The 17,937-nt window shown below is 49.2% G+C and overlaps 1 protein-coding gene across 1 annotated transcript; it reads left to right on the forward strand.

Annotated features, from left to right (window-relative positions):
* Window positions 1-3,125: 3,125 nt before the first annotated feature.
* On the forward strand, window positions 3,126-15,665 carry LOC128834098 (complement C1r subcomponent-like). The gene is made up of 9 exons (XM_054022634.1): window positions 3,126-3,193; window positions 6,648-6,754; window positions 7,624-7,853; window positions 8,905-9,097; window positions 9,413-9,534; window positions 10,140-10,218; window positions 10,929-11,069; window positions 14,070-14,144; window positions 14,429-15,665. Exons 1-9 carry the CDS (start codon window positions 3,126-3,128, stop codon window positions 15,238-15,240), a joined length of 1,827 nt encoding a protein of 608 aa, XP_053878609.1. The 3' UTR covers window positions 15,241-15,665.
* The last annotated feature ends 2,272 nt before the right edge of the window (window positions 15,666-17,937 follow it).

Here is a 17,937-nt window from a genome sequence, read left to right on the forward strand (position 1 = left end):
AAGGAATTCATATATGAAATTGCAGAATTATAACTGTGATATGTATTCACCTGTTAAATCAGCCTCTATGACTGGAAGGTAGCTAATGTAAGGCAGATTTTTAAAAAGGCTTTGGGGGCAATCCTGGCAATTATAGGCCAATAAGCCTAACTTCAATACCAGGCAAATTGGTTGAAATTATAGTAAAGAACAGAATTAACAGACACATAGATGAACACATTATGTTATGGAAGAATCAACACGGCTTTTGTAAAGGGAAATCATGCTTTGCCAATCTATTGGAAAAGGGTGATCCAGTGGGTATCATGCTCTTGGACTTTCAGAAAGTTTTTGACAATGTCTCTCATCAAAGGCTCTTCAGCAAACTAAACAGTCATGGGCATAAAGTAACACAGGAATCTGTCTGAGCACCTGGTTGGCTGCTATTATGTACCTAATTACCTGGCTCCTGAGCCTAGTTCCTATCTTCTTTATACCAGACTCCCATCTATTCCCAGTTCCTGCTTGCCTTCCTTATTCCTGGTCCCCACTCCTATGCCTTTGCCCTGATGCAGTCTCTGGCTCTGATCCCTGGCTTTGCACCAGACACTGTCTCCAAATCTGACCACTAGGCATGACCACCCACACCCCAGTCATTGCAATTACTCCATCTCAAAAAGGATATAGTAGAATTGGAAAGGTACAGAGAAAGGCAACAAAAATTATTAGGCGTATGGAACAGCTTCAGACAGACACAACCCTGCCCCCCAACACCGGCATCCCATCACTTTTCATTCATCTAGTTACTTTTTCTGATATATTACAAAGCGCTAATTTTTACTGTTGAGCTTTCAGGGATCTAGATGGACTCTGATATTTACTTAAACATGATATTTTATTTGAATTAGTTATAGTCAATACAAAATATTTTTGTTTCTAGTAACACTATAGATACAATGACACAGAACATGCTGTGAAACATCCATTTCAGAAGCTGCACGAATCTCAGTCACATCACCTTCCACCACACAGAGACAATAAGCATTCTCACCCCTCTGGCCACCACGCTGGAAAGTTTGGAGTTCTGAGGAAGGTTATTTCTGTGGCTCTGAGAGTTTCACACAAGTTCCAGGCAAAATTCGGTGTTCTCTGGTCCATACAGCAGAGTTTGACTAAAAGATTTCCCCCCTGCATACATTAGCTTTGAGGAGTTAACCATATATAGGGAAAACCGAATTCAACAAGCTCTCAGTAATTGGAGGAAATAGTACACTGGGCACTAGTATTTAATCTGGATATGGGCCTGAGTTGTAGATTTAGGGCACAGTTTTCAAAAGTGAGTCAAGGCCAGCTTTGTAAAGGCATTCAGGCACTTAAAGATACAGATAGACATTTTGTGGGGTTTTCACAAGTGCCTAGGCACCTAACTCCCTGGGAATTTTCAAAGTCCCGCTAAGCACCCATCTGTATCTTTAGTGCCTAACTACCTATAAAACTCTGGCCCTTAGGAGCTTAAGTCCCATTGACTTTCGAACACTTACTTCACTTTTGAAAATGGGAGTTAGGCTCCCCAACCCCCTTAGGCACTTCTGAAAATTGTATCCTTAGTTCAATACTGAAAGGATGATAGGGTCCATCTGTATAAATGTCAGCAGGGAAGACAAAGGCAAGGTGATTAGGTATTTTCAAGATAGTAAGTTAGAACCTGACCTGATTTGAGGTGAAAGAAACTGCCTAAAAAGAGCTGTTTTCTGCGTCATTGATTAATTCTCCTCTCCAAATTGCCCAGTGGATAACAGATCTGCATGTGCTGAACAAATGCAGAAATGCTCCTATTCATCTTCAACTCCTACAGTTTGTCATGGCTGTTATGTTTTATTCTGTTGCATAACTTCACATTTTGCAAAACATGATCAAGAGACAGATTTTAAGACACTCAAGCAAACCAAGAGTTTGTCTACACAGGGGGTTTAAACTAGACTAAGTCGACTGGACTAGTAACTAGGCTAACGCTTGCATACACATGATACAATTCATTACAGTACATTAACTCCATATTTATCACGAACTCTGGAATCCTCTTTCAAAGTGAACTATGTTTGATGAGACATGAGTTAGTTCAGTCTATTGTTTGTGTTCATGCAAAGCTGCTGTGCACACCTTTGGCAGTCCTCCAACTGCTATCCCACACAGCTTCGCAGCCAACCATTAGTGACCTGCCTGTTTACCTGCATGCCCTCAACTGCTCCCATATCAAGTTGACTGGATGTCAACTGGCTCTTTTTAATTTTTCTATTGGAGGTGGTGTCTCTGCTGCTATCCCTTCTGCTCCTGGACATGTGTCACTCCAAGAACTGCAGCATCCCCTTCATTACACAGCCCTGCCACACTCTGTGCTCCCCCTTTCTAGGGGGCAGTATGACAGTGCAACAGTTCAGCCACTTCTTCAGTGGCAAGTGGGGGTGGGGGGACGACTTGTACCCATCCACTACTCAAGGTCCTTGTCTAGGAACCCTGTAGATGGCAGCCCCGTGCTGTGTTCCCTCTAATCTCTCAGTATCTTTTCCTGGGCCACTTCCTCATGGGCCTAGCACCTTCTTCACCCTTATCTCAGGGCCTCAGCTTGCCAGTCTTAGCATGCAGCCAGGAGCTCACTCTCACTCCCCTGATCCTGCCTAGCACTGATCTGTCCAGGCTGCTAGCTTTCTTCCTCCTGCAAGGCAGCCAGTTCTCCCTCCTCAAGCTCCAGGGAGCAACTGAACCTGCTCTGCCCTGCAGCTCTTCTTATATAGGCCTGCCCGGCCCAAATGGGCTGCTCCTCACAGCTCTTCTCCTATTGGCTGCTTTTCCTGGGACTCCATTAACTCTTTACAGGCCAGTGTGGGGCATCTGCCCCATCACACTTGTCCATTTAGCAAGGTAAATAGTCTTAGTTGAAAGCTTTCTACTATTTAGAACTTCCTGAACTTCCTTAGAACAACCTCCTTCCAAGGATGTTGGCCAGAAAGCATCCAGGCTGTCAGGTGGAGGGCCTGCATATTGGGATGAAGGAGGCAGCCATAGTTCTGGGAGATCACATACACGACCCATGGGAATGACAGTGGAGGTCTGACCAATCGAGTTAATAAAGTCAAGAACCAATCTTGATGGGGTCATGCAGGCGCCATTACTATAAAGTGAGTGCAGTCTTGTTTGACTTTGGACAAGACCTTGGGTAGGAGTGGAGTTGGAGGGAAAGCATACAGCAGGATCTTTGACCAGGGTGGCAGGAAGGCATCTGTCAACGAACCCAGGTTGTGGCCTGCTTAGGAACAAAAAAGGTTTTTTATGCTAGTTTTTCAAACAGATTCACTTGGGGAGTTCCCCACAGCTGGAAAATGGATGTGGTCACATCTGTATGAAGAGACCACTCCTGGTGACTTGTGAATGACCTGAATGACCTGATTAAGTGATCTACCAGAGCATTCTGAAGCATTCTGAGCCCCTGAGATGGCTGTTGTGTTGTCTGTAAGCACCAACACATTCTGCCCCTTGATATGTGGAAGGAACACCGTGCAAGCCAAACGGATGGCCCGAAGCTCCCTTACATTTATATGGAGCTTTAGATCTTGAATAGACCAAACACCTTGTGCCTGTTAGGGACCTAACTGAGCTCCCCAGCCTAGATTCAATGTATCTGTGACAAGAGTGAGTGTCTGTTGTAGAGCACCGAAGGGGACTCCCTCGCAAACATTCCAGAGAGATTGAAGTGTTCTCCTACTGGTTTTTGAATGTTATAATTCCTGATGTCAGATTTGTATCCATTTATTCTTTTGCGTAGAGACTGTCCAGTTTGGCCAATGTATATGGCAGAGGGGCATTTCTGGCACATGATGGCATATATCACATTGGTAGATGTGCAGGTGAACGAGCCCCTGATAGTGTGGCTGATGTGGTTAGGTCCTATGATGGTGTCCCCTGAATAGATATGTGGACAGAGTTGGCAACAGGGTTTGTTGCAGGGATAGGTTCCTGGGTTAGTGTTTTTGTTGTGTGGTGTGTAGTTGCTGGTGAGTATTTGCTTCAGGTTGGGGGGCTGTCTGTAAGTGAGGACTGGCCTGTCTCCCAAGGTCTGTGAGAGTGAGAGATCGTCCTGCAACAAACCCCTCTGCCATGTACATTGGTCAAACTGGACAGTCTCTATGCAAAAGAATAAATGGACATAAATCTGACATCAGGAATTATAACATTCAAAAACCAGTAGGAGAACACTTCAATCTCCCTGGACACTCAATACAGACTTAAAAGTGGCAATTCTTCAACAAAAAAACTTCAAAAACAGACTCCAATGAGAAACTGCAGAACTGGAATTAATTTGGAAACTGGACACCATCAAATTAGGCCTGAATAAAGACTGGGAGTGGATGGGTCACTACAAAAACTAATTTCCCCCTACTAATTTCCCCCTACTGTTACTCACACCTTCTTGTAATGGGCCACCCATTGGCCTCATTACCACTACAAAAGTGATTTTTCCTCCCTTGGTATTCTACTGTTGAGAATAGCCCACTTCCACTTTAATTGAATTGTCTTGTTAGCACTGACTTCCCACTTGGTAAGGCAACTCCCATCTTTTCATGTACTGTGTATATATACCTGTCTACTGTATTTTCCACTCCATGCATCCGATGAAGAGGGTTTTAGCCCACGAAAGCTTATGCCCAAATAAATTTGTTAGTCTCTAAGGTGCCACAAGTACTCCTTGTTGTTTTTGCTGATACGGACTCACACGGCTACCACTCTGAAACCTGTAACTGTAAAGACAGCTACTCTCATGGAAGTGATATGGCATGACAGCCACATGCAAATAGATTCTCACACCCATGGCATGCTGAGGCCACAAAAGAGAGGCATCTGGCCTGGTATTGAAACATTTCTGCCTTCTTTATGCACATGTAAACCCCAGTCCTGACTTGTAGCACACACACTTCCCTCTTCCCCCCACTATTCTAGTCTTAGGCTCCTCCCACACACACAATTAGCAGCAGTTTCCCACCTAGTTGCATTTCACATAGTGACGTTCCTTTGTAAAAGTGTGGGAGACCCAGATGTTATGTTACGAGCTGATGTTATGATCTGCTTTCACACAGTGTCCATTCCAGGTATTATAATTCTCCTTCCCAGCAGTGCCCTGGGGAACAAGGTTCCTTGTCAGTCGTGTCTGGTGGCAGCAAACTTCCCTGCAAACAGTGCCCTGTAGCTGCAAACTTTGATGCTCTATAGCTAAAACCCCAAACTGCACCCCATTGGTGCTGTGTGGCTGTGAGCTTCCCTCCTACTGGTGCCCTGTTGCTATAAGTTTCTCTCCTAGCACTGTTCTGTGGCTGAAAACTTCTGTACAGATTGTGCCCATTGGTTGTGAGTGTCATTCCTGATGGTATCCTGTGCCAGCGAGCTTCCCTTCTGGGCCTTGATTGGGGCTGCCTGAGAATGTGCATCATGCACAGCGAAGCACTCAAAAGTCAGGAAATGCCGGAGTGAAGATTGCCCATTTAACCTTAACTCTGGTCCCGTGTGTGTACATTATTATGAGAGTCATTAATTACATGGTCATATGTTCTTTTTCAGACAATATAACAATATATATTATTGTACAGTTTCTCTACAGCCTTAAGTACACATGTATAAACATCTTGAAATGTTTCCTTCTTACACTTACATTATTTCATTGCTGTGACTCTTTTCATAGACTTGGACTCTTTACTATGATTCCCAGAAAAATAGTGTTAAGCTTGAGAAGTATCAGTGTCTTTAAAGAAAAACCTATAAGATGTCATTGTTATTTTAGAGATATTAGAAAGTCAGGAAAATCTAAACTGAAAGCTCATGTGCAGAGGAACAATAATATTGAGCTTGAGCCTTCTTCCCAGCTGTATGAAGAAAGCCTGAAAAGTTGTTTGTTTTTGCTGTTTGTTTTCACGTTCATAATTCAGTTCTTGTACATCCTGTTTCCCTTGGAAGACTCTATAGACAACTGCAGAACAACCAGAGCGGTCTGACTAATTGGGAGAGAGGAAGGTATTTGTATTTGTAGTGTTCTAAATTCTCTGGGCTCTGTTTGTTATTATTAACACCTATTTAACACAAATGCCAAAGAAACAGCTGACAGAAAGCTTCTCTTTGTTAAAGATTTAACACTCCTATTTCCTCATCAAGGAAGCTGCTGATTCACACCTCTGAGGAGTTCTTCAGCAGAACAGTAAGGCAAAGACCTGGCATTCTTGATATTTCTAAGGTAAAAAGGAGCAGTTTTTTAATTTTTTAAGAATAAAATTTCAAGCCTTCTTCCCACATCAGAAAAATGCCCCAAAAAACAAGGGCAGAGAGAACACAAATCCTATTTCTTTTTCCTTTTTATGACACCTTTAAAAACAAAACTCCCCCAAAATTGCACGTTAATATAGGGAAATTTCCAGTTAAGTGTCTCTTGAGCAACCATAGCTATACACACACACACAAATGTGTACCACTCTGTTGGATCTTGCTTTAAAAAAAAAGTTAATGGCTACAATTCCAGCAAAGAGGCAGCAGAGGGCAGCAGAATGTGGGCTAAACCCATCAATTGCTTTGTAACCTAACTGTCTCTTCCCTCCCTCTCCTCTCGGTCTTCCCCCACCTCGCTGAATTAGATCTGGCAGGGTTAAGAGTTTGCATTTGGTTACAACTCGCTTGCCCTGGTTAGAGTGCTTGGAGGGAGAGAGAGAGACATACACACATCAGACAAGACTAAGAACATGTGAGTGCTGCCAATCTGGCCTGGGGAGGGAGGTGGTGGCATCTTTATGGGGGAGAGGACTGAAGGGTCCAACTCCTTGGGGAAGGATGAGAGGTGGATGGGGTTAAATCCATGTCCCACTATTACTCCGTTAATCCTCCTGTTAGAAGTGATGCAGAGTTTGAATCCCCCCTGGCTGATCTCCTTCCAGGGAAGGGGAATGAGTGTATTTTGGAGGAGCGTAATAGCCCCACTCCCCAAGTAAACCCCAGATTGGGACCAGGCTGGGAGGGGGCCACTAACCTGCCCAGATTTCCATACCACACCCTGTGGAGAGGGAGAGGTTAATAGCTAGACCTTGCACATCCCCCCCTTCCCTCAACAGGGGGGTCACAGGAGAGGGACCCAGGCATGGCTGGGGATCACTCCCCACCATGCTGACGACCTTTGGACCCTGAACTGCTGAGCTGGGCAAGCTCCCAAGCTGACAACAAACACAAGCTGAACCAGGTGGCCCAAAGCCAGGCGGAGGGAAACCTTCAGAGCCTATAAGGCTGGATCTCTTACCGGTCCTCCCCTGATTCCAAGAGACCCGGGTCCATGGCTGGCATGTAACAAACAAACAGTGCCCACGGGGTTCATGCCTAGTCTCCCTTGAAATGGCTTCCTGGTCTGAGGGAACCATATCCTTGGCTAGTGCTTGGTGGTACCTGATTGGATCTTGGGTCTCTTCAATGTCTCCATTGGCTCTATAACACCTGGTCGGTACCCAGTGTACCCAGCGGTCCCTTGGGCTGTGCATGAGCCTCCCATGAAGTTTCCACTGGTTGCATATGGCCCAGATCTATGGCTGGTCTGTAACTCATGCTCCATGCACATTGTGTTCACAGGCTCTTCCTGCTCCTCCTGTGGCGGTCTCTCCTCTTTGGAGTGGTCAGTTCCAGCCCAACCCCAAGGAAGCTCTTTGGGGGAAATCACATCCCCCAATTACCCCAAGCCATACCCCAACAACAACATCAGCACCTGGGACATCACAGTCCCAAAGGGCTTTGTGGTGAAGTTGAACTTCTGGCAGTTCGACCTGCAGCCATCTGAGTCCTGCCTCTCTGACTACATCAAGGTGCGTGCAGCAGAGACCTAGGGTAGGGCTGGGGAGGGGAAGCTGGTGACCTCAGGGCACAATCATTTTTCAACAGCAAGCAGGCTTTCCTTGCTATCCAACAGGTGTAGAGGAAAGGGAGGGAGTTAGAGATGCATAGACCAGGTGTCATAACTATAAAGGGAAGGGTAACAACCCTCCTGTGTACAATACTATAAAATGCCTCCTGGCCAGAGACTTCAAAATCCTTTTACCTGTAAAGGGTTAAGAAGCTCAGGTAACCTGGCTGACACCTGACCCAAAGGACCAATGAGGGGACAAGATACTTTCAAATCTTGGTGGGGGGAAGGCTTTTGTTTGTGCTCTTTGTTTTGGGGGTTGTTCGCTCTTGGGACTAAGAGGGACCAGACATCAATCCATGCTCTCCAAATCTTCTGAACAAGTCTCTCATATTTCAAACTTGTAAGTAACAGCCAGACAAGGTGTGTTAGGTTTATCTTTGTTTTCTCAACTTGTAAATGTTCCTTTTGCTAGAGTGTTTACCTCTGTTTGCTGTAACTTTGAACCTAAGTCTAGAGGGGGTTCCTCTGGGCTCTTTGAATTTGATTACCCCGTAAAGTTATTTTCCATCCTGATTTTACAGAGATGATTTTTACCTTTCTTTCTTTAATTAAAAGACTTCTTTTTAAGAACCTGATTGATTTTTCCTGGTTTTAAGATCCAAGGGGATTGGATCTGGACTCACCAGGAATTGGTGGGGGGAAAGGGAATGGGGGAATGATTAATTCCTCCTTGTTTTAAGATCGAAGGGGTTTTGGATCGGTGTTCACCAGGGAATTGGTGGAGGAGTCTCTCAAGGCTACCCAGGGAAGGGAGTTAGCACTTGGGAGTGGTGGCAGCAAAAGCAGATCTAAGCTGGTAGTTAAGCTTAGAAGTTTTCATCCAGGTCCCCACATCTGTACCCTAAAATTCAGAGTGGGAAAGGAACCTTGACACCAGGTAATGGTGATACATGGAGCAGGTTGAACTTCACGAATTCTCATGATTTCCCCTCCCCCCTTCTCCTTGACAGATCACAGCAGATAAGAAAGACCTGGGCCAGTACTGTGGCCAGCTAGGCTCAGCCACAGGCAATCACCCCGGTGTCAGGGACTTTGTGTCCAAAGGGAACCAGATGAGGCTGATGTTCCACTCTGACTTCTCCAACGAAGAGAACGGCACCCTTATCCCCTACAAGGGCTTCCTGGCCTATTACCAAGCTGTGGGTGATTATGAGAGCACCACACCATGCAGGAGGGGGGCACAGGGCTGCTCCTCACCAGAAGAATGCAGAGGAGCCCTGGGCTGCATCCCCAACAGGCAGAGACCCCAGGACTGTAGCCAGACTTGCAGCACCACCAGTACAGAGCTTTGTCAGGTTTAACTTTCTCTTCTCTTTGCCCGGCACCCCCTCACCCCTTAGATCTGGATGAGTGTGCCCATGGCAACGCCCTTGAAGATAGGGTGACCAGACAGCAGGTGTGAAAAATCGGGAAGGGTGTGGGGGGGTAAAGGCTAAAGCCTTGCATGTTCCCCAACAGGAATCCGGTGCCCACAGCCTGTGCCAAGGGACCAGTTCACCCTCATCAAAGACCTGCAGCCCCTGTACCGATTTCGTGACTACTTCAATGTCAGCTGCCAGACTGGGTATGAACTGATGGAGGTGAGGCCCTCCTTCTCCCCACCCTTCTGCTCTCTCCTCCACTCCTCCTTTCTTCTCTTCTGCCAAAGTCTCCTCCTTTCCAGTCTCTTCTCACTCTTTTCCTCCTTCCAATCTCCTCCCCCATCCTCGCTCCCTGCCTTTTCACAGGAATGGGTGGTGTCATCGCTCTCCAGAATGTTTGGGAAGCAGGACTCACTCCCTGGAGGGCTCCACCAGAGGCCCCAGCACTCTGCTCAGGGATCTGATGAAAGGCAGAAGGACTCCCCTGCCCTTCTCTCCTGCCCCATCGCCACAAGTGGGTGTCTCTGGGGTAGAATCAGAGCTTACCGTTTTTGGGACTGCAGGTTTTTCTGGCTGGGATAAAGAGGCTGCAGCATAAGCCTGCTGAAATTGGGGTATCCAAGGCCAATGCATGACGGAGGGGTAGGAGGTTAGGTAAGGAGTAAAGGTTCAGGAGTCACAGAAGGGCACTGAAATAGACATCAGGAGCAGAGTTGGGCAGCAGTGAGAAGGTAGACACCAGTCTCCCTCCCCATGATTTGGGGTTGAGGGCAGGGACCTGAGGTTACATGTGGTCCTCAGCTCTTCTCTTCTTTTTCCTGCAGGGTGACCAGAAGTTGGCATCTATCAGTGCTGTCTGCCAGGATGATGGGACTTGGCACCGACCCGTGCCCCGCTGTGAAAGTGAGTCAATAATCCAACCCCCACACATGGATTATCCCCCCAAACCGATCCCCGACCCCAAGGGGTGAGTGGGGAGTACATCCTCCATAACCCACATAGCCTTTCTATAGTCAGCAAGGGGACTCATAAATGCCAGTTCTGACAGTATCTTAGGCATTGTGGTCCTTAGGCATAGGTCCTACTGGGACCTAGACTGAGTCCACCCCTCCCCAAAATCATTGCACTCAGGGGGGTGTCAAATGGCCACCATGCTTTCCACTGGGGCTGGGCAACATTTTTAAAATAAAAACTTGTTTAGTACAAAAATAGCCTTTCCCTCCCGCCCCAAAAAAACTATTGCAAAAAAATCTACTGATGTTCTTGTTTTTTGTTTTTGTTTTTTGCAATATTTTTCTGACTTTAATCAGAATTATTCTTGAAATATGTAACCCTTTTGGATAAAAATGTTGATAAAGTGTCATTAAATTAAAAAAATAGGTCAGCTTTGAACAACTTTGAATTTTTGTGTGCCTTTTTCTCCATTTTCCAAGCAACTCTAATCTCTGCCAAGAGGGGACTGGACCTGCATCCCCTCCAGTGTGCTCTTGGACAGTCCCCATCCCTCCCTCACATCATGGGCTCCAGCTGAGTCCAGCATGAGTCTCCGAACCTCACTGCTGCAGTGAGCACTGTGGCTCCTCCTTGACTCCTCTCCTTGTTCTCTTTTGTAGTTGTGAGCTGTGGTGACCCCAAAAATCTCACCAACGGGGCCTTCAATTATGTTAGCGAACACGGGAACAACTACTACCAGTCAGTGATCACCTACCGGTGCAAGGAGCCTTATTACCGCATAGTCACCAACAGCGGGAGCGGTGAGTCCTGACCCAGGAAGAGCCATAGCAATCTGAGCTGGGAAAGCCTCGGTAACAAGGGTGGTCTGTTAGGGTTACCATATTTCAGCGAGCAAAAAAGAGGACGGGAGGAGCCCCGCCCTAGCCCCGCCCCTGCCCCTCCCACTTCCCGCCCCCCCTGACCTCCCAACCCTCCCCCCGTTCCTTGTCCCCTGACTACCCCCTCCTGGGACCCCTGCCCCTAACTGCCCCCCAGGACTATCTAAGCCTCCCTGCCTCTTGTCCCCTGACTGCCCCAACCTTTATCCACACCCCCACCCCCAGACAGACCCCTGGGACTCCCACGCCCCATCCAACCACTCCCCACCCCCTGACAGCCCCCCCCCAGAACTCCCAACCCATCTAAACCCCTCTGCTCCCTGTCCCCTGACTGCTCCGATCCCTCTCCGCACTCCTGCCCCCTGACAGCCCCCCCCAGAACTCCCAACCCATCTAAACCCCTCTGCTCCCTGTCCCCTGACTGCTCCGATCCCTCTCCGCACTCCTGCCCCCTGACAGCCCCCCCCAGAACTCCCAACCCATCTAAACCCCTCTGCTCCCTGTCCCCTGACTGCTCCGATCCCTCTCCCCACTCCTGCCCCCTGACAGCTCCCCCCCAGAACTCCCAGCCCCCTACCCCCCCGCTCCTTGTCCCCTGACTGCCCCCTCCTGGGACCCCTGCTCCTAACTGCCCTCCAGAACCCCACCCCCTACCTAAGACTCCCTGTTCCTTGTCCCCTAACTGCCCCCTCCTAAGACCCCCCCCAACTGCCCACCAGGACCCTACCCCCTACCTGTACCCTGACTGCCCAAAACTTTCTCCACTCCCCCCAAAAAGCCCCCCCCCCGTTTCTTGACTGCCCCCTCCAGAACCTCCCTGCCCCTTCTCCTGCCCCCCTTACCCTGCTGCTCAGAACAGGGTGTTGGGCTCTGTGCGAGCCGGACACGTGGCTGAGCTCCCCAGCACAACAAAACCCGGTCCCTGGCCCTGCACAACAAAACCCGGTCCCAGGTCCGGACCGGGTTGCAGGGGAGAGCTGCCCTTGTATCAGCACAAAGTGCTCTCGCTCCCGTTTTGCTACGCTGCATGGCAGAAACCGCTCCCAGTTGCAAAAGGGGAGGGCTGCACTTTGTGCTGAGACACTTGCTCAGAATGCAGGGCGGAGCTCCTCTCCAGCTGCTCCAGAGTCCAGCCCGGGACTTTCCTGCAGCCCTCCCAGCCGCTCACTCTGCTGTGCCGGGGGAGGGGGAAATCCCGGACATTGTGAGTGCTTTACAAATTCCCCCCGGACGCTATTTTTAGCACAAAAAGGAGGACATGTCCGGGTAAATCCGGACGAATGGTAACCCTATGGTCTGTCCCCTTTAAGGGCAGAGTAGAGGGTCTAGGCATCAGTCAACCTCTGTTCCATGGCTTGGCTCTTTCAGAATGCAGGAGTTTGGAGGAACACGAGGACCTGGGGAATGGCAGTGGCAGATATGGGAGAAAGGAAGCCGTCCCGGGGAATTAAGTGTTTGGGGAAAACCAAGACTACTATCTCTTTAAGGGCCTGGGATCAGGAGCCTTCTAATGTAGGGTGGAGGTAGGGCTCCCTTCTCTCCCAGCCGATTAGGATGAGCCTTGGGAAGAAGGGCAGTGTATTTGCTGCCTCCTCTCTCCTAACAGGGGGGCTGCTGAGCTTTCCTCATTTGGGGCTGGAAGAAGTGAATTGAAAAAGGGCCAGCTGGGAGAAGCTGGTTTAAGGATGCTGCTGGCCTGAATTAGCACAGTCCCGGAAGGAAGGTGGTGGAACTTTTGAATGCAAGGAGAGTAAGCCTGCCTGAATTATTACACAGGCCCAGGAGGGGGCTGTGGGACTCCTGACCTTTTTAGAGAGGGGGCCTGTCTCTGAATTAGCACACAGGCTCCCAGGAGAGGGGTGTGGGTGAGGATCTAAAGAGTTCTGTGCTCTGTTCGAAAGTTAATAAATAAGCCAGTAAAGGGGTAATCTTGGTCTAAGTACTGTGATCTGGGAGTAAACCATTGCAAGACCCAAAAGGGGATGGTGGGGCAGTGGAACTGCAGGGTCGTGCTGTGCCACATGGGGGTCTGCTTGGGGACAGTGTCTCCTACACTCCCTCAGATTCCATCTCCCCAAGCAGCCCCTTGGGCCTAGGCTAGAAGCATCCCCCTATCCATTCCCCATGGCTCCTAGTTCCCTGTGCTCTGGAATGGGGCTCTGGCCCCCCTTTGGGAGATGATTCCCCAGGCTCACAGTGCAGGTGGAAGACTCTTGAGCTCCTTTGCCTTGGCTCAGTCTCAACCTATTCTCACCTCCCCCCATCCCCATCTCCCCCAAAAAAACTTCTTCAGAGGCTTGAACCCCTCAAACACTTGCAAAGATCCTCACATTTCCCCCACCCCCTCTCTAGTCATGACTGTTCCATGCCAGGTGGATTTAACTCTTTGAATCTCTCCCAGAACTCAGTGTCATGATATGCAGAATCAAGGAATCCCCGTCCTTCTTACACAGGAGGGATGTGTTAGATAAACCAGCCGTATACAACAGATACAAATAAACCAGCTCAAATTGACCTGAGATCACACCCTGAACTTTATTCAGCACTCAGGTCATCTAGTAACTGAATAATATAACTTCCAATGAGCATCTAATTACCCCTCAATCCCCTCCAGCCCCCTGAGCATTTCTGTGGTTATTCTCTGAGCTCCCTCAAACTTGTCACTTTCTCTCTGGAACTGAGGGGCCCAGAGCTGAGCAGAGCATCCCTGCTGGAGGCTTTCCACATGGGGCAGAGAGGGACCGCCCCCTTCCTGTCTGATGTGTGATGCCTCTGGGATTGAGGGGCCCACAGCTGAGCACAGCATGCCAGGTGGGGTTGTTCCAGTGCCCTAGAAAGAGGGACTATCTCCCCGTTCCCCCTGTGCCTGATGCTCGCTCCCTGCAGTCCTTGGTTTCATTATCTTCTTCTCTTTTCCCTCAGATACATACAACTGCTCCGCTCAGGGCTCCTGGGCAGACCAAGACGGCCATGAGGACATCCCAGTGTGTTTACCAGGTAAGTAGGGAACGTCTCACTGTGTTCAGCACTCAGCAATATGCCTTCAGAGTCAGCACGAACCAAGGGAGACAAGCAGAGAGAGGGAAAGAGATGGAGAAGTGGAGCTGACAGTAATGTGGGACTGTCTGTGAGGGAGGTGGCAGTGCAGGAGATGGAGAAATCCAGTTGGAAAGGCAGCAGGAGAGCAGGGAAGCAGGGAACTGAAAGGTATGGGGAGATGAGAGAGAGAGCAGGAGAAGTGAGCATGTAACAGCCTCTTTGGTTCCTGTTCCTCCCCACAGTGTGTGGGAAGCCAGACAATCCCATCACTGGAATCCAGCAGATCATCGGTGGCAGCACAGCACCACCGGGAAGCTTTCCATGGCAGGCGAAGACACACATCTTTGGGCTTGGGGGTGGGGCGCTGCTGGGTGACCGCTGGATCCTGACAGCTGCTCACACCATCTCCCGGAAGCAAGACAGCTCAGTGACAGAGACAGGTGGGAGGGTGAGCCTTGCTGAGGTGGCTAAGAAGATCGACGTGTTCCTTGGCCACACGGAGGTGAATAAGATCCACGAGCTGGGTAACCACCCTGTCCACAGTGTGTCCGTGCATCCCGACTACGACCCTGATGATGAGAACAACTTCAATGGGGACATTGCACTGATCGAGCTGCAGGACCCAGTGCCACTGGGCCCCAACCTGATGCCCATCTGCCTCCCAGATGCTAGTAACAGCACTTTCTACGCCAACGGATACAGGGGCTACGTGAGCAGCTTTGGGGTGGAGAAAAACGTTCTTGCAGACCGGCTGAAGTATGTATCACTGCTAGTGGGTGACCAGAGATCCTGCAAGAAATGGCTGCAGGGAAAGGAGGTCAATGGGAAGCCTATGGTGTTCTCAGAAAACATGTTCTGTGCTGGCTCACCTGGTCGGGGGAAAGATATCTGCCAAGGGGACAGTGGGAGTGTCTTCACTGTGCAGGATTCAGAGAGCGAGCGCTGGATAGTCACCGGGATCGTCTCCTGGGGCATCGGCTGTCACAAGAGCTATGGCTTCTACACCAAGGTCATCAACTACCTGGACTGGATCAAAGAGATAACAGGGATGTAGAGGCTCTGAATGCCACTATCTTATTGGCTGAAGGCTCAGTGATGTCATATAGGTATCCAAACACCCACATATCATTGGCTGAAGCATCGTGATATCATAAAGGATTGTGATGTCAAAACTGCCATAGCAATGGCTGAATTCTTGGTGACATCATCAAAGCTTCCCAAAGCCTCTGTGCCATTGACTGAAGCTTTGTTGATGTTCTAATATTTCTGAATGTAACTTCACTATTGGGTGAAGCCTTGACAATGACAGGAAATCTTGTGAAATCCAACATGCTATTGGATGAAGTCTTGGTGATGTCATAAAGATTTCTGAAATCTGTCGCACTATTGTTTGAGATGCTTGCAGTGTGGTAGAGCTTCCTGGAGGGTGCTGAGTGCAGATTGTACTCATGCCTTGGCACCAATGAGGTTCTGTCAATATTAAAATCACTGCTATAAGAACCAGCTGTTTTTATTTCACTGTCTTCCACTCCCACCTAGATTTTTTAATAATTAAAAAGCACCTTCCTCCCACCAGCTTCTTAAAGAAACTTGCAGGCTGTGCCTATACAGAGATTGCTTCATCCAGACTGAAATGTAGCCACCTCTGGAGTAGGGTTGCCAGGTATCCAATTTTTGACTGTAACGCCTGCAGCACCAGCGGGGCAGGCAGGCTCCGTGCTTGGTTCTGTACGGCTCCCAGGAAGCGGCGACATATCCTTCTGGCTCCTAGGCTACGGTTCCTGGTCAATGGGAGCTGCAGAGGCAACAACTGCGGGCGGGGGCAGTGCATGGAGCCCCCTGGCTGCCCCTCTGCCTAGGAGCCGGAGGGACATGTCGCCGCTTCCCAGGAACCGCCTAAGGTAAGCACTACCCAGAACCTGCACCCCAAACTACCTCCTGCACCTCAACTCTCTGCCCCAGCCCTGAGCCCCCTCCCACACTCTGAGCCCCTCAGTCCCAATCTGGAGCCCTCTCCTACACCCCAAACCCCTCATTCCTGGCCTCACCCCAGAGCTTGCACCACCAGCCAGAACCCTCACCCCCTCCCACACCCCAACCCTCTGCCCCAGCCTGAACCCTTTCCAGCAGCCTGAACCCCTCATCCCCGGCCTCACCCCAGTACCTGCACCCCCAGCCCAGAGCCTGTACCCTCTCCCACACCCCAATTCCCTGCTCCAGCCTGGAGCCCCTTCCCACACTGTGAACCCCTTGGCCCCAGCCCAGCATTCCCTTCTGCACCCCAAACCCCACATCCCCGGTGTGATGGGTTGGACCCCCCTTCTGGGATTCCACCTGATGTACTGGGGTTTCACTGAGCATCTCTTGCTCCACCAGCCTGGGTTCCCTCTTCCTGTTTTGCTGAATTAGGCTCTCTGGCCTCTTGCAGCACACACAGAGGTAGGGCCACAGCCCACTGCAGACAGACTGAAGTTAGTTCTGTGAGAGAGGACTACCCCAGCACTCACGTGCCCATCCCTTTTGGGAGATAAACCCAAAATAATACTGTCTTGCACGGTATAGAAGAATCTGCACAGCACAAGCTCGTAAAAATCCACCCTCAGCCCAGCAAGTGAACGAGGGTGGGGGAGAGCGAGTGACAGAAGAAGGGAGGTGGGGCAGCGGTGGGGCCTTGGGGAAAGGGGTGGGGCAAGAGTGTTAAGTTTTCTGCAATTAGAAAGCTGCAATTTTGGTTAGACATATTCATGGAGGTTTTATCACATGACCTAATCTTTAATGAAAGATTAATTTTTAATTCCTAGACACTCCAGGACAATCCTGGAGTGTTGGCAACCCTACTCTGGAGTCATGTATAGCATCTGTTGAATAGTCAAACAGCAACACTGAACAGCATTTAGGACAGATTAGAAGGAATTCAGTGACAATCCGAAACTGTAATGAAGCAGAAAGGAACTGCCTGAATCATGGCATGTTCAGGACCCAGGGATTAACAGCACAGCTCATGGAGGAAAGAGCCAAGGAATCTGTAGTGACCACCAGGGACCAGGACTTTGATTTTACACCCCAGATGAAATGAGCAGCATGGCACCCCCTCCCATCACACTGAGGCAGTGGGGTATTAGAAGTGGGAAAAAACAGAAGAAGTGGAAGATTGGACAAATGACCAGAAGGAGTATAAAAATATTGCTCAGGCATGCAGGAGTGAAATCAGGAAGGCCAAATCACACTTGGAGTTGCAGCTAGCAAGAGATGTTAAGAGTAACAAGAAGGGTTTCTTCAGGTACGTTAGCAACAAGAAGAAAGTCAAGGAAAGCGTGGGCCTCTTACTGAATGACGGAGGCAACTTAGTGACAGAGGATGTGGAAAAAGCTAATGTACTCAATGCTTTTTTTGCCTCTGTCTTCACGAACAAGGTCAGCTCCCAGACTACTGCACTGGGCAGCACAGCATGGGGAGGAGGTGACCAGTCCTCTGTCGAAAAAGAAGTGGTTCAGGACTATTTAGAAAAGCTGGACGAGCACAAGTCCATGGGACCAGATGCGCTGCATTCGAGGGTGCTGTGGGAGTTGGCGGATGTGATTGCAGAGCCATTGGCCACTATCTTTGAAAACTCATGGCAATCAGGGTTAGTGAGTTAGTCAGGTCTGAGGTGAAAGTTGTTTGCAAAGAATAGGGGATCCTTTGCCAAGGAGCCTCTGAGTCATATATGTAAAGAACCTATCAATGACATTTCAAATTTTAATCATGTTTT

Source organism: Malaclemys terrapin, chromosome 1 (genome assembly GCF_027887155.1).
Source record: "Malaclemys terrapin pileata isolate rMalTer1 chromosome 1, rMalTer1.hap1, whole genome shotgun sequence".
NCBI classification, from domain to species: Eukaryota; Metazoa; Chordata; order Testudines; family Emydidae; genus Malaclemys; species Malaclemys terrapin.